The sequence below is a fragment of the Leuciscus leuciscus genome (genome assembly GCF_965113295.1).
Source record: "Leuciscus leuciscus genome assembly, chromosome: 2".
NCBI classification, from domain to species: domain Eukaryota; kingdom Metazoa; phylum Chordata; class Actinopteri; order Cypriniformes; family Leuciscidae; genus Leuciscus; species Leuciscus leuciscus.
The window spans coordinates 5,712,537-5,738,421 of record NC_138726.1 but is presented as its reverse complement, the minus strand read 5'-3'; the positions used below and the strand labels follow the sequence as shown (position 1 = coordinate 5,738,421).

Sequence of the window (25,885 nt, the reverse complement as noted above, 5' to 3'; positions counted from 1 at the left end):
TCTTCTCTGTGACATTTCTCAGAGTGAAATGCTGAAGATATATATATTCTTATTTTTAGAATAATGTGGGAAAACTAGACACCTTGCAAGCATTTTGCATGTTTGATGTTGGAGAGATGTCACCCTTAGGATACATTAAATTATTTCTCAAAAATGTTCCCCAATTCCGCTAATGCTATAATTGCTGATTGGAAAAATCAGAGTTAATTTGATTGTTGGCAATTATGAAACAAGTTAGCACTTACTTTACTGTGTAATGTCACTAATTTGCAACCTTATTATGATTAGCGGCATGTCTTTCAAGCTTAACTTCTATAAACCCAGGCTATTTGCTTTGATGTTCACAGATTACAGGGATTTAACTTCCTCCACTTTGCTAGATGTTCTCACAGAGCGCTAAACCAGAATTTGGTGAAGAGGTCGTAGTTGGCTTATCATAAACAAAGTGAAGTGTTTATCGTGCAGATGATAATAAACTGAAGTATTGGTCTAAAGGACTAAGATTAGCAGCTCTCTGAAAAAGAAGAGAATTGTTTCCTGAATAAAAAATAATTTGGGTTCACTTCAATATTCTGATTATTGTTTCATATTTCATGTCACACAGGGTCTTATATCAGGACAGTCTAAGCTTCCTCTCTTTCTGAGTTGAATTATATTGCATGAATATTATTATTATTACTGAACCTATAAGAATCATGTTATTCCACCTCAGACCCAGCGTTGTGCCAAAAGCAATATTTTTTGCTGTACAAAAAGAATCACTGTTTTTTCCCATAACTTTTGAGCTTGACAAGGCCAATATGAATGTAAACATAATAAAACACTGATAAGACTTTTAGAAAAACGTAACTCCCTTTGAACCATGTTGTCAAAAAACCAGAGATTTGTGGGATGCACATCCAGGGCACGAAGCTCCCGTTCCACCACATCCCAAAGATGCTCTATTGGGTTGAGATCTGGTGACTGTGGGGGCCATTTTAGTACAGTGAACTCATTGTCATGTTCAAGAAACCAATTTGAAATGATTCGAGCTTTGTGACATGGTGCATTATCCTGCTGGAAGTAGCCATCAGAGGATGGGTACATGGTGGTCATAAAGGGATGGACATGGTCTGAAACAATGCTCAGGTAGGCCGTGGCATTTAAACGATGCCCAATTGGCACTAAGGGGCCTAAAGTGTGCCAAGAAAACATCCCCCACACCATTACACCACCACCACCAGCCTGCACAGTGGTAACAAGGCATAATGGATCCATGTTCTCATTCTGTTTACGCCAAATTCTGACTCTACCATCTGAATGTCTCAACAGAAATCGAGACTCATCAGACCAGGCAACATTTTTCCAGTCTTCAACTGTCCAATTTTGGTGAGCTCGTGCAAATTGTAGCCTCTTTTTCCTATTTGTAGTGGAGATGAGTGGTACCCGGTGGGGTCTTCTGCTGTTGTAGCCCATCCGCCTCAAGGTTGTGTGTGTTGTGGCTTCACAAATGCTTTGCTGCATACCTCGGTTGTAACGAGTGGTTATTTCAGTCAAAGTTGCTCTTCTATCAGCTTGAATCAGTCGGCCCATTCTCCTCTGACCTCTAGGATCAACAAGGCATTTTCGCCCACAGGACTGCCGCATACTGGATGTTTTTCCCTTTTCACACCATTCTTTGTAAACCCTAGAAATGGTTGTGTGAAAATCCCAGTAACTGAGCAGATTGTGAAATACTCAGACCGGCCCGTCTGGCACCAACAACCATGCCACGCTCAAAATTGCTTAAATCACCTTTCTTTCCCATTCTGACATTCAGTTTGGAGTTCAGGAGATTGTCTTGACCAGGACCACACCCCTAAATGCATTGAAGCAACTGCCATGTGATTGGTTGATTAGATAATTGCATTAATGAGAAATTGAACAGGTGTTCCTAATAATCCTTTAGGTGAGTGTATATGTATAATATATATATATATATATATATATATATATATATATATATATATATATATATATATATATATATATATATATGCATATGCATATGCATGCGCATATACACACGCACGCACACGCGCATATATATATATATATATATATATATATATATATATATATATATATATATATATATATATATATATATATATATATATATATATATATATATATATATATATATATATATATACACACACACATACACATTTTTGTTTTGAGCTACATAAAATTTTATATATAAAATAAATGTAAACTTACATTTATTATTCATCACTTAAATTTTAAGTTTAGCTATATAGAAATGGATGGATAGATAGATAGATAGATAGATAGATAGATAGATAGATAGATAGATAGATAGATAGATAGATAGATAGATAGATAGATAGATAGATAGATAGATAGATAGATAGATAGATAGATAGATAGATAGATAGATAGATAGATAAAATAATAGTGATGCATTTTGATTAATTTAAAATTTAAATGTTCTAAAAATCTGTTATTCTAAAAGTCCCTTTTTTATTCACTAATGTATCACAAGTAAGATGTGGTTATATCTGTAAAACAACATTCTGAAATATATTTGCTTTTCAGGAAATCATGTCAGTGTTAACGGATGTCTTTACCTTGGGTGTCAAGATGTCATTTCTAATTTAATTGGAGTTTATTTAGGTTTATAAATACTTGTATATAATGTAGGATAAAAGTAGAAATACCTGTTTGTGTTGTTCTTCACTGAAAGCAGTGGCTGGGATTGAACAGACTGGGTCAGACCCCGTGTGTGGGATGCGAGTTATAACAAGAGTGGGTCATTTGAAGCAAATCTTACATAACCCTCTTTTCAGCTTCAGAAAACCAAGAGAGAAGTCCTTCTCTTCATGCCTGAGTTTTTTTTTTCTTTTTTCTCTGAATTTATTTTCTCTCAAAAGGTCCTTCGTGAAGAAAGAAACCCCCGGTTTCACAGACAAGGCTTAAGCTAGTCCCAGACTAAAATGCATGTTTGAGCTCTTTTACAGCTCATTTTAAGAGCTCATAGATCTTAAAATATTTCAGTGCAATTATTTTGTCTCAAGATGCACACCAATAATGTTTAAAAAAAAAAAAATGTATATGACATGTTTATAACAGCTACTTAAATGTCCTAATTGAACTAAGGCCTAATCCTGGCTTAATCTAAGCCTTGTCTGTGAATCCAGCCCCTTGTGTGTTAAACTTGTAAAAATATGTTGTTCATTTCGTGAATCGTTTCTGAATGGTTTGCTTGTTTCTTATCTTTCAGATTACTCTATGACAAGCGTAATTCATTATTAATATCTCGCATACTTGGGGTTAGTGATTTGAACAAACCTGGAGTCTAACCCAAGAAATAAATTCTGTTTTAATTGTATAACTAATCTCACACTGTTTGACGTACAGACATGAATGATGCCTACAATTTTGTAGCTCGGTCAAAAGAGCTGTGCTATTACTTTCTTGGGAATATTGCCTACCATACTGGAAAAATTCCAGATTTAGGACCAGATTTACCAACAGCTTGCACCAGCGCAAACCCTCTTTTGGTGTTAAAAACCGACTTGTTAGGATTTACTAAAGAAAATTATTGCTAAAAGGCATGGACAGGGTTATTTTGGCAGCTGACCTTATTGCATATGCATTTGTAGGAGTTTCCCTTTCAGACGCAGAGTTTATGGGAGAATATTTAAATGATTTACTAAGGTTTGCTCTAGTCAATTTACTGGTTTTTGCCATTATTTAACATCCCCAAAAAGCTTGTCTTAAACCAGATGCTAATTTGCGTTGCTCTTGGTAGATTGTGTTTGTCATTATGGAAATGATCCGATTCTGACTACTTTAATCTGCGTGTCGTCAGTAGATCAAGCGCAGAACTTTTCACTCCCATCTGCACTTTTGTGGGATTGCGCTCTCATGCTAATTTGCCCTGTTTAGTGAATCTGGCGCTAAGATTGAAAAATGGACCCGACCAATACGCAGGGGTCAGAATATCATACAGACTTGCTGGTGGGCTCTTTAACTTGCTGTGGGCCAGTAAGCAACGCACGTTTTGCACATGCAAACACCTCTCGCGTTTTCTTCAGAAAATGCAGAAAGCCAGTTACATTTGCTATAACATTATCTGCAGATATCACCCTCTTTCCCTCAGTGATTTTAATCCTGAGAGTAGAGCTAAATTCCTTTTAAGAAAAGTCATGTCACTTTGAAACGCCTCTCGGGCAGCTATTTCAGTCATGCCCGTACAGCTTCTCTCTCTTTGAATGGAAAATCATAAAATTCTCCAAATCTGTTCACCAAGCTAATGATTAAATTTCATATTTGAAATCACCATTGAAATCTGATCTCATAAATTGTTTCAAAACCCTCAACTCATGACAAAAAAACAGCATTTTTCAGGCTGCACCTTCAATGCTGCAGTGCCACAATGACTTTACCAATCAGTGATTGGCTCTTTTATTTAGAAGGCGGGACTTATTCCGCCATATTGCGCATTGCACTTTCTTCCATTCACAGTAATATGAATGCACCATCTTTGTATATCTTAAGTCTTTGGTAGAGCAGTGTTCTGTTCATATGCTGAGGCCATGTTTGTTCATCTTTGTTTTTCAGACTAAAATCCCAGGTGTGGGATTCGTGAAGATTCATGCGCCTTGGGAAGTTCTTTGTCGGGAAGCTGAGTTTATGAAGCTCAAAATGCCAACAATAAAGGTATTTGTTCTTCAATCTTATAAAGTGATCTGTAATAGAATCTGTGTACTCTATGCACACTGACGTACACTGATGTGCTGTCATGTCATTTTCAGAAATATGAAGTCAGTCATGGAAGCGGCATTGCAGAGAAGGTCAACATGTTTATACAGAAAGTCACTGCACCCTTGCAACCTAAAGTTGTGGACAGCCGAACGGAAAATGAGAAACACCTCTCCTACCCGTTCTCACGAGAAAAACGGCATCTGTAAGTCTGTGGTCATTCGCGGCCATGCTAAGATCATATTTAGGGTGACCTCAGAGAGTTTTGCCAACTGTTGTAAATGATATATTCCTTACATTCTACAAAGACTTGAATGAATGAAAATCATAACAGATGATTTTGCCAAATGTCAGAAGTCAAAAAGGCTTGATTGTTAGAAACGTTCACATTTCTGGTGAAGTTTATGTAGTGAAATATGAAGGATGCTCTTTAATAATCCTCTGAAATGCAGTGTATTGTAAGGAGCGGTTCACACAGAACGCATTTTTGCTGTTAACTCTTTCCCGGCCATTGACGAAAATCGTCTTTCCGTGTTTTCACTGTTATACGGTAGGGGGCGCTATTGCACATCTTCTGAGAGAGTACAGAATCTCCTGATCAAAACACATGCGAAGAAGATGCAGAAACAAGCGATAGCTTATGTAAGCAGATGCATATGTAAAATAATGTGATCAACAACATTAAACAGCATTTAAATCAAAACTGCCTAAGGTTACTGAATGAAATGTCGACCCAGGACGAGTGATAGGACTGTGAAGCTTTGGGCTGTCGATGGACTCGATCTACTCAATCTGTGGTTTGATCATCGTTCTGAATCTGATCCGATCGTAGTCTTTGACATAAACACGATTTTTGGCGATTTTTGCTCAAACTGTTGCCTTTTTTTAAAGCTTACCCACATTCAAGTGTTGATAGAAAAAGGAATGCATGAAGCTAGAATAAAACTTTTTATTGTTGTGTAAATTTTTTTTATTTTTTTTTATTTGTTCTGTCTGTTCTTTCTTTTGATTTATTGCATGTTCAGTTATTCATACAACAAAATATTCTGGGAGATGCAAAAGACGTTAGTAAAACGGTTAAAGACGTCCGTCTAGCGCGCGTTTACATTGAAAAACAGTGGAAAAGTAGTGCAGTGGAATGGAAAAATGGGAAAATGCATTCTGTGTGAATGGCCCCTAAATGTGCTTCAGTTTTACAGTCCCATGGTGTGTTATTGCCTGTAAAATTGAATTGAGAGGCACAAAACATTGAATGAAATGACTTTTGGTCTCTTTTCACAGCTTTGATTTATCAGACAGAAACTCCTTCTTCAACAGCAAAACCAGGAGCTCAATAGTAAGTACCCAGTCTCTTGTGAAAAGCCCATGCAGTCAGTGACGTGACATTTAAGACCTGATGTCATTTATCTCCTGATTTGATTAGCAAAAGGGCCTTTGTGTCTCCACACCAAAATGTCAATGACGTCAAAGTTGTTCTTTTTGTGGACGATAATTTCAGTCACTTGATCTGTCAGCTGCCTCTTAAATGCTGTTTAACCTCAGATTGATTTTTGGCAGCAGTATTTATTTATTTATTGCTATTTTAGGTCTCTTAAAGGTATCGTATGATATTAAGAACTTTGATCGTCTGACATTTAGTCACATTGGCTTGACAAAGCTAACATACTGATCTTCTATTTAAGCTGCTTCTTCTTCTGAGGCCAACATTGTAAAATGAATGTGGCTCAAATCGTTCTAGCTGTGACCAGAAAACTCAGGTCAGACCTTCAGACTGTTCTGACTCGGATTTATAGTCTTTTCTAACTGATCGGACAATCAACACTATGAAAAAGCCCCAAAGACTGTCATTGATGGGGGTCAAAACTTTCAAACATGAACTCTTTCTGATTATTTAACCTCTATCTATTTGTAGAAAGATGCTAGCAATGTGTTAAATCATGTTAGCAACATTCTAAAACATGTTAACAATGTGCTAAATTATGCTAGCAAAATGCTAACACCATACTAAGTCAGATTGACATGTTAAATCATGTTAGCAACATTCTAAAACATGTTAACAATGTGCTAAATTATGCTAGCAACATGCTAACACCATACTAAGTCAGATTAACATGTTAAATCATGTTAGCAACATTCTAAAACATGTTAACAATGTGCTAAATTATGCTAGCAACATGCTAACACCATACTAAGTCAGATTAACATATTAAATCATGTTAGCAACATTCTAAAACATGTTAACAATGTGCTAAATTATGCTAGCAACATGCTAACACCATACTAAGTCAGATTAACATGTTAAATCATGTTAGCATCATGTTAAAACATGTCAGCAATATGGTGATTCATGGTAGAAACATGCCTGCAACGTGTTAAATCATGTTAGCAATGTGTTAGAACATGTTAACATTTTATTGACCTCTGAGCAGAGGTGGAAGAGTACTGAAAATTTGTACTCAAGTACAAGTACCGTTACATTGCTGAAATAATACTCAATTACAAGTAAAAGTACTGGTGTCAAAAAAGTAATTAAGTAAAAGTACAAATTACTCTTCTCAAAAACTACTCGGAGTACTAGTTACTAATTACTTTTTAGCTGGCGATAGTTAATGCATTACCAATAAAAATATACAACCAAATCATAGATTTATGTAGAAAATAGCTACTTTTAACACATTTTTACCTTATTGTCGAAGGACATTAATTAGTGGATACTGGAATTTCTAACTTCAATATGACACCTTGAAATATGTCAATATTCAGTAGGCCTAGCCTATAATTTTTAATACCATCGGGAAAACTACTACATACTAAATATTTTAATATCTACATTTTTGTCCATCCATTTTGTCAAGGCAATCATTATTTTCAAGCATTGAAAAGCACAACACTCATTGTAACAGTAATCTATTTGAATGGAAAAGTTTAATTCAAGTCTTCTGAAGAGACACGTCCACTTTATAAGGAGAGATTTTAATTCAGGCTTTTGTTTACATATTTAAACATTGATCAATAACCACTACAATAATCTAATATTTACTCACTCAGTGTATTTGTCTTTACAATAGGGTAACGTGAACTGTTGCAATAGCTCACACACAGCACGAGGAAGCTTGATTTCAATTCAAACTGAATTTAATTTGCAAAAAGACTAGATTTTTCCTAACTTTTGACAGCGTTTAATTCAAGAGCATGGAGAGATTGGAGCTGGACGTCATTTGAGTCTGCAGTGAGAACCACTTGGAGAGATTCGCGATTACACATGATATGACACACAGTCCGAGAGCGCACACTCAATATCCGAGTCCAGTTCATTCGTAGCCTACATTTGAGAGCTCGCGTCCAGTTTTCTGCGATTACATGAATGTGCCCTCGCGTTATAATATTGTTCGTGACATTTGCCATTAAAATATGCCATAGAAACTTGCAGGTATTAATAAAATTATGCGTAATAGGCCTAACGTTACCTGCAATCCCGCGCTGAGAGGAGGCGGGTGTGTCAAACTCGCTGTCGTTGAGATGAGAGAATGAGAACACGCAGCTGGTATCGTATTGGTGTATAGGCCAAAATGAGTATTGACAGATATTTCAGTATTGATATGTATCAAAATATAGATATTTTGACAGTACTACTATGTAGTTTGTTGTTCCAAACTTTCAGTCCAGCCATTAATCACTCTGAGCTCCTCGCCTCCTTCATGATCAGCTCTTCAAAACCTGCTGCGACTGCGGCGGCTTTCATTCAGTCCAAATATCAGGGGTTTTATTGGTCCGTTTACGATCGAATATTTTTATTGGCTACCGAAATGCCATTCAAAGATTTGAATATCAATTCAAATTGTACTCAGTAACGAAATGTGATTTTACAAGTAGCGAAGTAGATTACTTAGCTTAATATGTACTTGAGTACAAGTAAAATGACAGATTTAAAAATATACTCAAAAAAGTACAAGTACCCAAAAAAACGACTTAATTACAGTAACGTGAGTAGTTGTAATTCGTTACTTCCACCTCTGCCTCTGAGTAAAATCTTAAAACTTAAACTTATTTCAAACTTTCAGTCAAGGCTTTGTCAAGCCAACAACAAAGTTTGTCATCAAACTTCACTCATCTAGTTGTCATGTTAGTTTCATTTCGAGTCTGATATCACCAATAAGTGAATACTATTTCTAATCATCTTTATTTCTAATCATCTTTTATAAACCTATTTATTAATCATCAACAGGTGTATGAAATTTTAAAACGGACAAAATGCACACGGGCTAAGTATATCATGGGTAAGTTTCATCTTATTATTACTTCTGCTAGACAAACTATTGCAAAATCCACCATGTTGTTTGTTGAAATGTTTTGAAAAATCACTTTAATTTACAGTCCTTTTTATGCTACATGTACTTACTATAGTAACAATAGTAAATTGTGCGTGATTACAATTAAATGCAGTTAACCCTGAACCAAACCCTAATTATGACCGCCGCTAGCGTAGCTAGCCGGTCATATAGGGATTGTCAAAATGTTTTTTTTTTTTTTTTTTTTCGTCACCTTACTGAATTTTTCGTCAACGATACCAGGGACACCGAAGGAACATGAAATTTGGTGGGCATGTAGCCCCACTAGACTTCGAAGGAAAAATTTCGTTTGGTCCCTGGGGGCCACTTCCCCCCCCCGCGCTGGGGCCCCCTTAAATTTTTCGTCAACGATACCAGGGACACCGAAACACCGGGGAACATGAAATTTGGTGGGCATGTAGCCCCACTAGACTTCGAAGGAAAAATTTCGTTTGGTCCCCGGGGGCCACTCCCCCCCTCGCGCTGGGCCCCCCCAAACCCCAAAAAATGCAGTTTTTCCTAAATAACTACCTGAACCGTGGCACCGAGGATGAAGAAATTTTTATCGTATGTTGGTCTACTAGACTTTTACGGAAAAATTTCGTTTGGTCCCCGGGGGCCACTTCCCCCCCCGTGCTGGGGCCCCCTTAAATTTTTCGTCAACGATACCAGGGACACCGAAACACCGGAGAACATGAAATTTGGTGGGCATGTAGCCCCACTAGACTTCGAAGGAAAAATTTCGTTTGGTCCCCGGGGGCCACTCCCCCCCCGCGCTGGGCCCCCCCAAACCCCAAAAAATGCCGTTTTTCCTAAATAACTACCTGAACCGTGGCACCGAGGATGAAGAAATTTTTATCGTATGTTGGTCTACTAGACTTTTACGGAAAAATTTCGTTTGGTCCCCGGGGGCCACTTCCCCCCCCGTGCTGGGGCCCCCTTAAATTTTTCGTCAACGATACCAGGGACACCGAAACACCGGGGAACATGAAATTTGGTGGGCATGTAGCCCCACTAGACTTCTAAGGAAAAATTTCGTTTGGTCCCCGGGGGCCACTCCCCCCCCGCGCTGGGCCCCCCCAAACCCAAAAAAATTCAGTTTTTCCTAAATAACTACCTGAACCGTGGCACCGAGGATGAAGACATTTTTATGGTATGTTGGTCTACTAGACTTTTACGGAAAAATTTCGTTTGGTCCGCGGGGGCCACTTCCCCCCCCGCGCTGGGGCCCCCGTAAATTTTTCGTCAACGATACCAGGGACACCGAAACACCGGGGAACATGAAATTTGGTGGGCATGTAGCCCCACTAGACTTCTAAGGAAAAATTTCGTTTGGTCCCCGGGGGCCACTCCACCCCCGCGCTGGGCCCCCCCAAACCCCAAAAAATGCAGTTTTTCCTAAATAACTACCTGAACCGTGGCACCGAGGATGAAGAAATTTTTGTGGTATGTTGGTCTACTAGACTTTTACGGAAAAATTTCATTTGGTCCCCGGGGGCCACTTCCCCCCCCGCGCTGGGGCCCCCTTAAATTTTTCGTCAACGATACCAGGGACACCGAAACACCGGGGAACATGAAATTTGGTGGGCATGTAGCCCCACTAGACTTCTAAGGAAAAATTTCGTTTGGTCCCCGGGGGCCACTCCCCCCCCGCGCTGGGCCCCCCCAAACCCAAAAAAATTCAGTTTTTCCTAAATAACTACCTGAACCGTGGCACCGAGGATGAAGAAATTTTTATGGTATGTTGGTCTACTAGACTTTTACGGAAAAATTTCGTTTGGTCCGCGGGGGCCACTTCCCCCCCCGCGCTGGGGCCCCCGTAAATTTTTCGTCAACGATACCAGGGACACCGAAACACCGGGGAACATGAAATTTGGTGGGCATGTAGCCCCACTAGACTTCTAAGGAAAAATTTCGTTTGGTCCCCGGGGGCACCATATTTCATGTGTATGATTAACTTGACAACCTCTGGGGGTATCCTCTGCTAAGTTTTGTAGAATTTCATCCATGGGGGGGTATAAAATAAATTCATTTATGTGCACATTTAGTGACTGTACACTCATCGGCCTGTAGATGGTGCTGTTGAGCGAAGGGTTGCTGGTTTAGGATGATACTGTCACACACACACATGCAGGAATACAAACAAACGCAAGCATGCACACACACTGACATCCACACGCACAGACACACACCCATACACACACATACAAATCCACATGCACAGACACACACACACACAAACACACACGCGTTCACATGTACGCACACATACATACACGCACAGACACACACACACACACACACAGACACACACATACACAAATACACACACATACACACACACACACACACACACACACACACACACACACACACACACACACACACACACACACACACACACACACACACACACACACACACACACACAGACAGACATGCACATACTATTACTTTTTTTAGGTATATTCATAAACACGCAATACAGCCAAATTACTCCACGTCATTTATTTTTGTGGAAAGCCAGTGCAGGCCTGAGCGGCGGTCATATTTTGTACCGCGATGCGGTACATCTAGTATAGTAAGTACATTTAATATTACCCAGTGCTTAATTGTATAATTACATTGTAACAAGGAAATTGTTACAATGTTGTATCATCATTAGTCGTATCATTTCTCCCGAAACTGCCCTCTGTAACCGGTAGGCGTGGCTTGGGAGTGGCCTCGTAGGGCAGCAAAGCAAGTGCATTCTGGGAGTTGTTGTCTTTCATCCACATGAGCCAAAAATAAATTTTCTGGCTTTTCTCAGTCTAGAAGGCACCAACTTCTAAAATAATGTCACATTTCTACTACATAAATGACCCAATTTAAATACACATTCATCTTTCCAGCGGTGAAGTATCCCTTTAAGAAAACATCTTCATCAGTTTCACAACACATGTGTGCTCCAAATACTCACAACACAACCAAATACAGAAACGCGCTGTAAATAGAACAGAACACGACGGAAACGTTTCCAGGGGAAGCCGATAAGTGACGAACCCGGCTGGGACGTGCTTCTTGCTCGTGAGCATCCCTATGCCATACTCCCTTCGAAGGGCAGACGGCAGAGCCCTTGAAGTGGGGACTTTGCAGTGAGCACAGCACATGCCATTATGTAGTCGTTTGGATCGCACTTGGTGACGGGAGCGATGAAAGACAACGTAATGTCCTCGTTATTTTTACCTGGGATGTTCCCATGACAATGCAACACCGTGTCCATCAGCTGAATAGCTGTTATTACCAGAAATCTATTATTATTGCTGTTTTCATAAATGTTGCAAATAAATATACATGTTATACAAATTATATCCGTTATATACAGTGAGGAAAATAAGTATTTGAACATACTTCAATTTTGCTATTTTGCAAGTTCTCCCACTTAGAAATCATGGAGGGGTCTGAAATAGCCTTGTGGAGGTGTACAATTTTGTCTCTAGTGTCTTTGGACAGCTCTTTGGTCTTGGCCATGTTAGTAGTTGGATTCTTACTGATTGTATGGGGTGGACAGGTGTCTTTATGCAGCTAACGACCTCAAACAGGTGCATCTAATTTAGGATAATAAATGGAGTGGAGGTGGACATTTTAAAGGCAGACTAAAAGGTCTTTGAGGGTCAGAATTCTATCTGATAGATAGGTGTTCAAATACTTATTTGCAGCTGTATCATACAAATAAATAGTTAAAAAATCATATATTGTGATTTCTGGATTTTTTTTTTTTTTTTTTTGATTATGTCTCTCACAGTGGACATGCACCTATGATGACAATTTCAGACCCCTCCATGATTTCCAAGTGGGAGAACTTGCAAAATAGCAGGGTGTTCAAATACTTATTTTCCTCACTGTATCTGTGTATGAGTGTCTCAAATTTAAAACTTGCCATCTCATCTTTGGACCATGCACTACCTAACATTTCTTATGAAACTTATTTAAACATGACAACATTTGTACAATGTAACTAATGTATAGATTGTTGTGAGTATTTGGAGCACACATGTGTTGTGAAACTGATGAAGATGTTGTCTTAATTTGCAGGTGTTTTTCTATTTGCATGTGTTTTCTTCAGTTGCAGCGCGTTGAGCTCTCTCGGCCACCGTACAATAGCTAGAATATTGTTATTTTGTACAATTTAGGCCCCGATATACTTAGTTCTTTTTCGTTCTTCGTTTAGGGGTAGAATTAAAACTTTTTTTAAAGAATATCCCACACTGCTGAGAGCGGCGTTTAGATGAATATGTAAATATGTGCTACGCACTTTCTTCTCTATAACAAAAGAAAAAAAAAAACTAAAGTAACAGCTTGGAGAAAACAGCGGTTCAGAAAGCATCTGATCGTGGCGATGTGGATATGTTTGCACCAGCTCTGCAGTTCAGCTCTCCAATCACGTCACGTTTATTTATATAGCACTTTATACAATAGATTGCTTAAAATCAAGCAGCTTTACAGTATTAAACATGAAAAACAGTGTCAGTTTCTTATTCAAGTAGAATTACAACTTCAGTTTCTGCTGTAAAGCGGCTCTCAAGTGTTTATGATTTTACTTACTGAACAAAAGATTTCCACGTAAAAGAAGGCGGAGCCTCAGAGCCACACCCACCTATTACATCATCGCCACGGACCAGTGGTAGTTCGAAGGTGTTTAACAGCCAGAATGAACTTTTACGGACAGTAAAACTCAATTTCAAACTCCTGAAACGAACTTTTGGCCTGATTTTGTTCTAAATGACATCACACCGCTTCATTCTTTGATTTCGCCTGAAGTATATTGGGGCCTTTAGTTGTGTAAAGTGTGTACCAGAATTTCAACAACACAACGCTGTCTTCAAAACCTTCCCATAATATCCAAGGACAGTGATTGGTTGATTGTACTGTACTCTGTGTTTAATAAATCTAACTGTGAAGTGCTTGTGTTTGGTGTGGACAGGAATCAGCAGTCTCCTCGGCAGTGGCGTTTACACTGAGGCTTACCCTTTACACGATGTGAGTCACGTCATATTTTACTCCCTTTTTACATCTTTCCAATTCTCTTCAGTTGATTTGTTCTATTTCTTGTGTTAATTTAAATACTTTAATTACAGGGAGATATTGACGGTGTAAATGCTGAAACAAATGACAGAAAGGTAAAATACATTTTTAAATATATTAGAATACATACTCAAATCTTGGACTTGTATTTCACACTGATTCTTGCAACAAAACGTTCAGAACCTGCCAAGAACCTGTTTTTAAAGTGGTAGCATTTCATATGCCAATTAAAATCATATTGATTTCAATATATTACAATTTGATTACAGTCTGATACCATTTTATATATTTATTATTTATAACTTATTTTATTTCAACTAGTTGCCAAGGCAGTATTTCTCATTTTTATTTAGTTTAACATGGTGTGCTAAAATAATTAAAACTACAATAAAATGAATAAAAACAATATATTATAGATATATTAAAAATAACAGAACACACATCAAAATTAAAGCTTTAACTAAGATGAAAATTAAAAGTGTGTGTGTATATATATATATATATATATATATATATATATATATATATATATATAAATAAATATAAATGATTCAAAGTATTCATAAAAACTATAATGGTATCTCAATGATAGTAAAAAAAAGAAAGAAGGAAAAACACTACATATATTATTTATATCTGTCCTGGTATATAAATCCAAAAATATGTATATTATATAATTAAAAATGTTTATGCCTTTTAATTAATTTGAATGTTGTAGTTCATTTTGTAATATAACTTTCTCAATTCATTCTTAATTGTTATAGATTTCTAGTTTTCTCAGTTGGCAATATTTATAAAAATATGTCTGTCAATATACGCATTTTTGTATCTTACAGAACATTGAGTTTCTACCAGGACGGACATTTCGTGTGTATAACAGGACATTTCCTCCAAACACAAATAAATATTTCGTAACATTTTTAACAGGTTAATCAGAAATCATTTTATTCTATAGCCTGTTTTGTCCAGAAATCTCAGTGAAACATCTCAAGCACGATAACCTAAAAAAACATTTCCTTCCTTTGGAGATAATGTGTCCGTAATTCATAGGATCTTTGTGTCCCGAATGGAGCCGGCGGTAAGGTTTCCAGCAATATTCAATAGGCTATAAAAAGTAATGAGTATTTCCATATTGGTCAATGTTCTTCACTTTACCATCTGTAGCGGGAAGAGATGCTATCATTGAATCTGTTCTCCAAAACTGGTTTTATCACACATTTATTTTCACCTGTGTAGACTATTTTATGGCATGCTCTAAAAAAATCTGCTCATTGAATCTCATATTGACCACTTGATATAACTAAACACCATAAATGGGCTCCAGGATCTAGACCTATAGCTTTAATAGCGGAGACCCGGTGGGACTCTGGACTCGCCTGCAGAAAAACCTCCAATAACTGTCAGGTCACCAAGGCAACAGGATCATTTCCCACGTCAGCCATCTGTGATCCGCACTCCTGCAGGCGCACTGTTGAGTCTTAGTGGGCAGTGGAGTCCTTCTCTAAATAATTCAGCACCGCTATTTTCAAGAACTGAAAAAGAGTAAATGTTTCAGTCTTTTCACAACAAACCTTGCGGTCCCTTGGAGAGAGTTGCAGTTTTGGGGCTTGTCGTGTGTTGATGACACACTGCGTTCAAGTCATCTCGTAAAGATCGTGTTGACGAGTTGAACGCACATGAACGCCACCACAATGTCGTAAATACGAGTGGGAAGCTCGGGATTTTCTTTAAGCCCCGATCTTTACGAGTTGTGTGTGTGTGTGTGTGTGTCAGTGAGAAACATGACGGAATACCACAATACTTTAAGGTATTTAGCAGTGATAATGTCGGCTTTTCTATTTACAGCAAATTAAGCTAATTACCTGCACAGAGTATGATGGCATTATAATATAACAATATAATATGTAATGATAATGTTTGCAGTGGCTTCATAAATTAATTAAAAACATAAAAAAGCAAAGAACACCTGATGCACATTTCTCGGTTCTTCTTTTTGGAGTGGAGTTGATTCCACTCTTAAAGGGTTAGTTCACCCAAAAATGAAAATTCTGTCAGTAATTACTCGCCCTCATGTTGTTCCAACCCCGCAAGACTTTCGTTCATCTTCGGATCACAAATTAAGATATTTTTTATTAAACCTGAGAGCTGTCTCACTCCTCCATAGGCTTCTAAGACACTATTACTTGCTGGCCCAGAAAATGCATTAAAGAGATCGTTAATATAGTCCAAGTGACTCCAGTGGCTCAATCTTAAGTTTATAAAGTGACGAGAATACTTTTTGTGCGCAAAAACAAACAAAAATAACGACATTATTCCACTTTTCATTTCCTTCTCTCTGGGCCTCGTCACCACGCATCACCACATGACCAGCGTCGGCCAATAGTGAGCCTACGTGGTGACGTGTAACACAGACGTGCTGCGCAAAAACACTACGTGAAAAGACTCGAGGCCCAGAGAGAAGGAAATGAAAAGTGGAATAAAGTCATTATTTTTGTTTGTTTTTGCGCACAAAAAGTATTCTCGTCGCTTTATAAACTTAAGATTGAGCCACTGGAGTCACTTGGACTATATTAACGATCTCTTTAATGCATTTTCTGGGCCAGCAAGTAATATTGTCTTAGAAGCCTATGGAGGAGTGATCCAGCTCTCAGATTTCATCAAAAATATCTTAATTTGTGTTCTGAAGATGAACAAAGGTCTTACGGGGTTGGAACAACATGAGGGAGAGTAATTACTGATTTTCATTTTTGGGTGAACTAACCCTTTAAGACATGTTTTTTTTTTTTTTTTTTTTTTTTTACTGTATACACATTTAAAAAGCTTGCCTTTTTTTCTTTAGCAAATGCACCAAAAATATAGCCTGGAAATCCAGACCTAAATCTAAAAGATTAATGGTCTGGCGTCGACTAATGAAAATCGGCCAGCTCGAGGGGCGGCACCAAGCATGCATTTGAAAATCTCACTGCACGCAATTGGATAACACTACGACCAATCACAACAATAAACCCCATAATCTACCAGCGGAGCTAACTGGTAGATTAGACTCTTGCCGTATCCGGTCGGCAAAACAACAAAAACGTCCTTCTTGCAAAGGAACGATTCGAGCGGCGTCTTCTGTTCCTGTTTTAGATAAAAAGCCAAGTCTAACTCGTTCATTGTAGCAGCCAAAGCCGTTTCAAACAACTGGTGTTCATCCATAGCCATCTTGCAATGTTCACTAATGACTTCGACGTCACAGCGCTGTCGTCTTCTGTTTAGCTCGCCTCTGGCCCGCCTATATCAGATAACCCGATGTGATTGGTGCAGCTCGGATACAAGGGCATATTTAATGAGCATCGTTACTCGACACCAGAGTAACTCGCTGAGCAAATTCAACTTGTGCTCTCGCGAGAACTCTGGGTTACCAGGGTACCAAAAATATGTGAAGTGTGGTTTTGTTGAGCTGTTTTTATGCTCCCGCCAATGATGGCTTATTTATTCAATCACATACTGTTCCAGACTCTGTCTCATGTGATTTCTATTACTGGAGCATACAAGCGTGAGTAACAAAGGCTCTGTTTACTCCTGGTATTAAGATGCGTTTTGGTTGATCGGATCACAAGTAGACGAGGGAGACACATTCCCTGTTTACACCTGGTGTTTTAATCCGTCTATATTATCCACTTTCAACCACTTCTGTCCTGATTTCTTCGAGGGGAGAGTCTGTGGGTGGGTAAATGTGTGGGCTTTTTCAGATCCTTCGATCTAATGGACGAAATAAGCTCATGCAATTTACACATGAACGCGATCGGAGACGACGGGAAAACATCAAGAGCATCAGCTTTCATTTCTGCTCTGACAGACACAAGACCAGCCGAACGCTGTGAGTGTGTGTTAGAGATCAGGAACGGTGAGAGAACATTGTGCTTGGTATGTTTTTCATCTTCAAACCAAACTTGAGTCTCCAGCCGACAGTTTAAATCCCGTCTGGCTCGAGCTCTTCCCATAATGTTCCCGCATTAGATCAGTAGACGGAGAGAAGACGGTCTTTTGTGGCTGTTTGAACACATTCGACCACATGAGCGTTTACACTACGAAAAAAGGAATGTGTTTTGAACCAACTCTGGAAATGGACAAAAAATGTAGACCCCGTTTACACCTGTATTTAGCCTCGTCCACATGTGATCTGATCGACCAAAACGCATCTTAATACCAGGTGTAAACAGAGCCAGAGTCTTACACAATGTCTTTAGAGTTCACTTCTCTCACAGATTTGCATATTATAGCACATAAAGAATACATTTAGTTCACCCCAAAAATGAAAATTCTGTCATCAATTACTCACCCTCATTAGGGCTTTTCACACTGCGCTTAACCCCGGGTGAAGGAACATTTCCCACTTGTAATTTCGAAGCGGGGTTAGCAGCACTTTGATTGAGCTGCCATTATTTGTTCATTTTAATGCATGTAATGATGAATTGTAGTGTGCATTTGTGGGAAAAATGTATGCTTTGATGTAACAACTATGGCAAAATATCACATGTTTATTACACATAATTTTTTTTTTTATGTAATATATACGATACTGGGAAAATGGCCAGTAGCTTCGTTTGTTGATCCATCTGTGAATTGATACTACTGTAATATTTCTTAAAATAAATATTTATAATTTTTTTATACTTTTTTTTTACATTTCTACATTGCTTCAAAAATATGTAACAAGTATTTTATTTGTTACCACTGGCTATTGTTATTGTAACAAAAAAAAACAAAAAAACAGATCAATGTACTAATGGTTGCATGCATGGAGGTGTAATGTATATTTGACTGAGTGCTAACCGCTTGTTCACTAATTAATCCATCCATTTCCACCATTTTGACCCATTCGAGGCGATTTGTGGACCGTAAACGTGATAGACAGGCACTTTTTGACTGTATTTTGCTATTCCTTACACATTCACGGCATGCTTAAGACCTCAATGTGAACTCGGCAAGCTCAAGCGAAACAAAACAGACCCTTTCCGCTTCTAAAACATTATCCACTGGTATCGCTGTTGGATGTGTTATTAGTAGATTATTTGTCATATAATCTTAATGTTTACATTATATAACTATAACATTACAGGCCTGCAGGCACACCGAATCGAAGTCATTACATTGAGAAATTAGTAACATGATGGGAGAGACAGGCTTCATCTGTCCTTTTCATCAGCTGTCACTGGATCAATCAGTTATATTGCCATTTCCATTAAAGCTCTAAGACGTGCACTCACTGTATTTCAGACACGCTGCATGTATCGCTATTCCAGAATGAATGTAATTTTAGTTCTGTCTTTGCAGATCTTGTATGAAGAGTGGGCGAGTTACAGCATATTCTACAAGTACCAGCCCATCGGACTGGTCAGGTATAATATATATATATATATATATATATATATGTGTATTTATCTGATGCTGAATGCTGCCAGAGACAGGTTTGCCTGATTATGAAGCAAGAGGAGAGATTATAGAAATACATTATACTGATATGCTTTAATCAGATTGTCAAAAGTCCTATTCAGACAGGATTTGTTTAAAGGACACACACTCAGTGATGTTAATCATGATTTCGCATAGGATGAGCGATGTCTGAAGAAATGACCTGGACTAATGTACCGTTATTGTCGTGACTGACCTGTTGGAATGATAGCAATGACATGACACTCATTTTTCTTTCTGGATCTATTAATTTATTTAAAAAAATACATATAAAATGCAATGAATACATACAATGAATTGAATACACTTCTTCTATGATGAACATGTTTTAATTTTCTGAATAAAAAAAATATATTTTGATATTATGAAGAGGGGGCATACAGTTAAAAATGTCAAGGTCATTTATTATTATTATTATTATTATATTTATTTATTTTAATGAAAAAATATTATTTAAACAACGGCTTTACTGCCTATTGCAATTTTAAAAATTATGTGGTGCAACCTATTATTATTATTATTATTACATAGTTATTATTTTTTTACTTATATCATTACTTGGCAATGGCAATTTATTTATATAGCACAATTAAATACAATTTACATTGTCCAATGTGCTTTACAGTATTTATAAAAAAAAAAAAAAAAAAAAAAAAAAAATACTTAACATGACATTTTTAGAATCAACAATCCATTAACATTGTGGTTAGTCTTGCTCTCTCGAAGCCAGACCTTCAGATTTTTTCTACTGGCCCGTTTACATTTTTACTTGTCCTGACTAAATGTTCACTGGCCCCACCACAAAAAAGTAATAAACAAATAAAATAGGCCTAGTTATAGTCTTCGTTGTTTTTTACCCATTACCTTAAAGGTGCATTAAGCAACTTTTCATGTTAAAAATACCCGTTTTCTAACCCATACATGCTTAAACAATTGCCTGATGGGCTGAATGAGCCCTTCTCTGATCACTGAGATTGTCTCTATAATCCTGTACAGTAAAATAAATAAGAGGGATTCGGGCCGGAATTTTAGACTGGGCGTGACGTCATGCACGCACGGCACGCGTACATAGCTATGTCTGGCAGGTTTGTGTATTCGCCGGCATTCTCCGTAGAAGATGGATTGTAAGAGACCTGCTTGTAGTTCATTTCAAACACCAACGCAAACTCCACGCAAGATAAAAAAAAGAAAACTTGTCTCTAGTGCAACCAAAAGGGCAAAATTGGACTCAGACAGGCGTCGGAATAAGACGAGAGTAAACATAGGGACAGCAGTTGAAAAGTATTGACACATTTCACATAAATGTTCATCAGTGTGTATTGTCCCTGGCAAAATATCTACTAAATAAATCTGCACTACATGTAGTTTAATGATTTGCTATTCGATTAAAACAGTTCAAATATCTTGAGTGTGATATAAAATGCTGATATATAAGTTAGATAATTAGACACAAATTTTTGAGCAAATTACTGCTTAATTAGGATGTATTGCTATTGGAATATGCTACTTAGCAGATCAATAAAACAGGATAAACCCCCGCAAATCTTCGGCGGATTAGCCTGTTTGGCTTTTATGGTAACGTCATAGTGCCATTTACTTGTTTATTACCTTGAGACAATTGAGTGTACTTTTTTGACCGACTGTGCTTTGAGCTTTTACAAAGTAACAACTTATATTGTTCATGAACGTGTTTCCATAATAATACAATCATAAGTGGATACAGTAAACACATAACACAGTTCAACATGGAGATAGATGGAAATAAAAAACAAAGTTTTCTACTACCCCCGTTTTTCCCTCACACATAAGTGTGTAATTTACTCAATTGCCTTTCCTTTCACATTTTTAAAATGACTTGCAGATTTATAACTTTATTACCTCTGAAGACATTATGATTGTAAACAAAAGATTTGCGGCTGATGCTCCTTTGGTTATGAACAGCTCGTGCTCGTGCAAGCGTGCGTGTGCGTGTGGTCCATGAGCGTGCACATCTCTGGCTGCAGTTTCACTTGCCGCCAGAGGTGGCATAGTTCTGCAAAAACTCAGAATCTTGCTTAATGCACCTTTAATAAATAAGGCTGCAACACCGAAAACTACTAGCCTAACTCATATAAATTTCAGCATATTTTTAAACTGTCATTAATAAAATAAGAACAAATTACGAGCAATAGCACAAATACAATAGAACAGACATACAAATAAAATAAACACTGCTTTTCATGTTTTTCAGGTAAGTTTTACTGTAGTAATTTTCAGGTAGAGAAAATTATTAATCAAATATAAAATAGCATTGCATAGTCTTCACTGTATAAATTAAATATAGATTAATCCTTATTAAAGTTACAAGAGTTATTCAGTCAAGAGCAGCGAGTGATTTTTCTTTGTTCTTTGCTGTTTGATTAACATTAAACCAAAGACAGACGCAGGTTTATTAGGATGATGTCACTTTAAAAGCTGCACGGATCCAATATACTTTTACACGTGTTTTATTTCTCAACTGTTTGTTTACTTAAGATATAACAGACTATCCCTCGGTTTCACAGACAAGACATCTTAAGATAGTTCCAGACTAAAATGCATGTTTGAGTTGTTTTAACTGAAAGCATCTTGCATTGATCTGTCTTAAAATAGGTCAGTGTCATTGTTTTGTCTCAAGATGCACACCAGTCATTTTTTTTCTAAGGCACATTTATAAAAATTGAACTAAGGCATAATCCTGGCTTAATCTAAGCCCTGTCTGTGAAACCGGGCCTATGTTTACTAGTATACTCGCCAAGACCGGCATTTTTTGACGTAATTTTGTGTGAAAATGTCTGTTCAAGTGCAAGAAGACGTGAAAGAGAGCTCAATGCACGCTTTCTGAGAAGTGGCTTTCTGGGTGCGCACACAACATTTCTCACACTATTGAATTGAGTTCTTTCACATCTTCTTGGGCTTGACTATTTAAATAGGCAAGGCTTAAAAACACGTGCAAATGATAAACTCTCGTGATGCAGCACTGAGACGGTTGCGTCGACCATCCTGAGCGACAGTCATGCAGTCCTATCGTCGAGTCCTGAAGAGGATCTGTTTCTGATGTTTACTAGATAGTGATTTTAACTTATTTTGCTTTACTTCATTGCCCTAATTCCTCTTCTTTATTTCTCTCTCAGGAAGTATTTTGGTGAGAAAGTGGGCCTGTACTTCGCCTGGCTGGGTGTGTATACTCAGATGCTAATCCCGGCAGCGGTTGTGGGTGTTATCGTGTTCCTGTACGGCTGTGCCACTGTGGACGACAACATTCCCAGGTCAACTTTATGTCATTTATGTGATGGTTTATTTGGATTGTTTTTGTACACAATGTACACTAGCATTTGACCCTTCCCTAAACCACTGACAGCTTTGTACATAACATTTTCTTCCTTTTAATTATGTCAGATTAGTTTGTGTTTGTCACATACTTTTGATTGACACATTCTGTTTCATGGAGTTTAAACGCATTCCACTGGCACTGGAAACAAGTCTCAACAATGTCTCCGGACAGCAGTGTGTACTCTTTTTGCAATGCCTTTGAACTTTGCAGGAAGATTTTCTAAAGAAGAATATGCCTAGGCATTTGTGGAAGAAACCACTGCTGCACTTTGCAAGAAGAACGTCTGGATGCTGAAGTGCGTGGCAATTAGGGAGTTTAGAGTGGGTTTGAAATGCTGCGACTGTAATGGACTGTAATGTAGTGTATAATGAGAGTGACTCAGTGTTCGCTGGCTGTCTCACGACGACATTCATTAATTCCACAGATGCCACTGCTGAAAACAAGCTGTTCCCAAACCTAGTGCGATGCCTACCTAGGCATAATTGTCTGTACAAAACAGTGTATGTGTTTGTGGGTAATTAATTGGGTAATACATTTGCTCTCTATTGGCTGATATTTGTGTGTGTGTGTGTGTGTGTGTGTGTGTGTGTGTGTGTGTGTGTGTATGCAACCCCATTTCCAGAAAAGTTGGGACATTTTGTAAAATGCAGTAAAATCAAAAACCTGGGAATTGTTAATTCTCTTTAACGATTATTTAACTGACAAAAGTACAAAGTAAAGATCACTGACAAACTTTTGATCACTGAACATGAACAAATGTGGGTTTTGATGGCTGCAACACACTACAAAATTTGGGACATGTCACATCACTCTTCCTTTTAACTCTTTCCCTGCCATTGACAGACATTTTTGTAATTTATGAGACAATGCTTCCCCTTCATTTATTTTTTTTATTTTTTTTAATGATTGATTTTAGTTTTTATTTGTAATTTATTTAGACATTCTCATATTAGGCTATATTACCATAATTATCTGGATATCACAACTATTTACCCAAGATACAGTAATGGCTAAAAGTGATTTCTGGAGGGGATATTTGTTTTTAGTGACCCTACAAGTTCGATTAAACCATCAAAATAGGAGTACAATTTTTATATATATATTTTTTTAATATTTTAAATATGAGGGAAGAACAAAACGCTTGATTAAGGTATGGATCTGACAAAAAAAATTGGCAACAAAAGGCAAACTACAGCTACAGGTTTTATTTTACTATGCAAAAAACAATGCATAGAAAAACAAAAAGCTCACATGAAAAAGCAAACATTGATTACAACATTATCAGTTATTAATGTTGTGTTGGTTCTCTCTTGTTCATAATTTCCTTGAGTCACACTTTAGATTATGGTCCAATTATCACTATTAACTACGTCTTTTGCCTCAATAAACTCCTAATTACTGCTTATTAATATGAATAAATGGATGAATGATGCATTTATAATACTTAGTTGTTAAGGATTAAGGGATGTAGAATATGTTCATGCAGAATAAGGCATTAATATGTGCTTTATAAGAACTAATAAACAGCCAATATCCTAGTACAATGCATGCTAATAAGCAACTAGTTATTAGGGAGAATTGAACCCTAAACTAAAGTGTTACCTTTCTTTGCATGACAGCATGGCCAAAAAATAGTTTCATTGCATTGCATTATTATAACCATTGACACCAAGCACAACTATTCAATATGCTCACAATATCTTTAGCAAAATTGTAATAATATTTAATAATAAAGGATAACTTTTTTTTTTCTTTTTTCGTCACTTGCTTGTTAGAGTATCATGTTGCAACATGCAGAAGCCAAACTCTAATTGAAATCAGCTGAGTTTCCTGTGCTTAATGTGAAGATCACTATTTATACAGTGCACTCAGTTTAATATTATTCATTTTGTTGAGGATGCAAGTATCCTTAGGAGATACTTAAAGCCAAAGTAGCTGCCTATTTTGACATCTAGGTGGCTCACTACGTATTACAACAGAGATGAATAGTTAATAGCTTTTCTATGCAAAAGATATGATGCATTTCTGAAATCATTTTATTTATTTATTTTTTCAGCATGGAGATCTGCGACGAGAGAAACAACATCACCATGTGCCCAATGTGTGACCGAGCCTGCAGCTACTGGAAACTGGTCACGGCTTGCGGGACGGCCAGGGCCAGCCACCTGTTCGACAACGCGGCCACCGTCTTCTTCGCCATCTTCATGGCACTGTGGGGTCAGCAGCTCCGTTCTCCTTTCATGTTCACACACACGCTTTCTTGCTGCTGTACACCAACTGTTGTGTCCGTACATATTGAGGACAGATTTGATCTGGCAAATGTTGGAAGGGATTTGTGCCCTGGTTTTACACTTCTCTTTAAATCCCCCATACTCATCCCCGCTCAGATGCTGAGCTTCTTAAAAAGCTGGGTATTTTAGCAAAAGCCCTAAATTTGCCTTTCCTGTTTTGATCCCCTGCAGTTACAGGCTTTTGAAATGAAAAATGACACCCTATGACAAAGCTACTTGATAACTTGAGTCCACTTTAATCCTCTGGTGCTGTTTTTATTATTATTATTATTATTATTATTTTGAAATTAATGTACTATATTTTTGTTCAATAATGTTTTATTTATTTAATAATTTGTATTTTTAGGGGATTTTATAGTACTAAATTATATTTATGCAGTAGTTATAATCCATTTATAACACTTTTTTTTAGCATAGACCTGAAAAGGAAATTTCCAACTTAAATTGTTTTATTCTTAAACTGAGAAATCGAAGTCATAAATCTAAACATAAATCTTGTGTTCCAAATTTGAGGTTGATATCTCAAAACTTGAGCTTTCAGTAAGATTTTGTTTGGGTGCAGTACCAAACGTTTCCACTAGATGAAGTTCGTTTCCCATTCAGTTCCAATGCCGTAATTTTTGACCAGTGACTATTTTTGCGTG

General features: G+C 37.5%; 1 protein-coding gene and 1 long non-coding RNA gene across 5 annotated transcripts in view; one reads left to right on the top strand and one right to left on the bottom strand.

Moving 5' to 3' along the window:
• The window catches only part of ano1a (anoctamin 1, calcium activated chloride channel a), a 63,827-nt gene that overhangs the window by 19,371 nt on the left and 18,571 nt on the right, over positions 1–25,885 (top strand). For all 4 annotated transcript variants that reach the window (XM_082160910.1, XM_082160911.1, XM_082160909.1 and 1 more), the window contains exons 4-12: positions 4,609–4,707; positions 4,803–4,954; positions 6,031–6,085; positions 8,975–9,026; positions 14,041–14,096; positions 14,195–14,236; positions 19,461–19,525; positions 22,751–22,885; positions 25,007–25,167. In XM_082160910.1, the coding sequence (XP_082017036.1) occupies positions 4,609–4,707; positions 4,803–4,954; positions 6,031–6,085; positions 8,975–9,026; positions 14,041–14,096; positions 14,195–14,236; positions 19,461–19,525; positions 22,751–22,885; positions 25,007–25,167 (817 nt within the window). The remainder of the gene's footprint in view (positions 1–4,608; positions 4,708–4,802; positions 4,955–6,030; positions 6,086–8,974; positions 9,027–14,040; positions 14,097–14,194; positions 14,237–19,460; positions 19,526–22,750; positions 22,886–25,006; positions 25,168–25,885) is intronic.
• Positions 14,986–19,454, bottom strand: LOC309492209. The gene is made up of 2 exons (XR_014203464.1): positions 18,269–19,454; positions 14,986–17,774 (listed from the first exon to the last, which is right to left on the bottom strand). It is a non-coding gene; the product is annotated as an uncharacterized lncRNA (long non-coding RNA).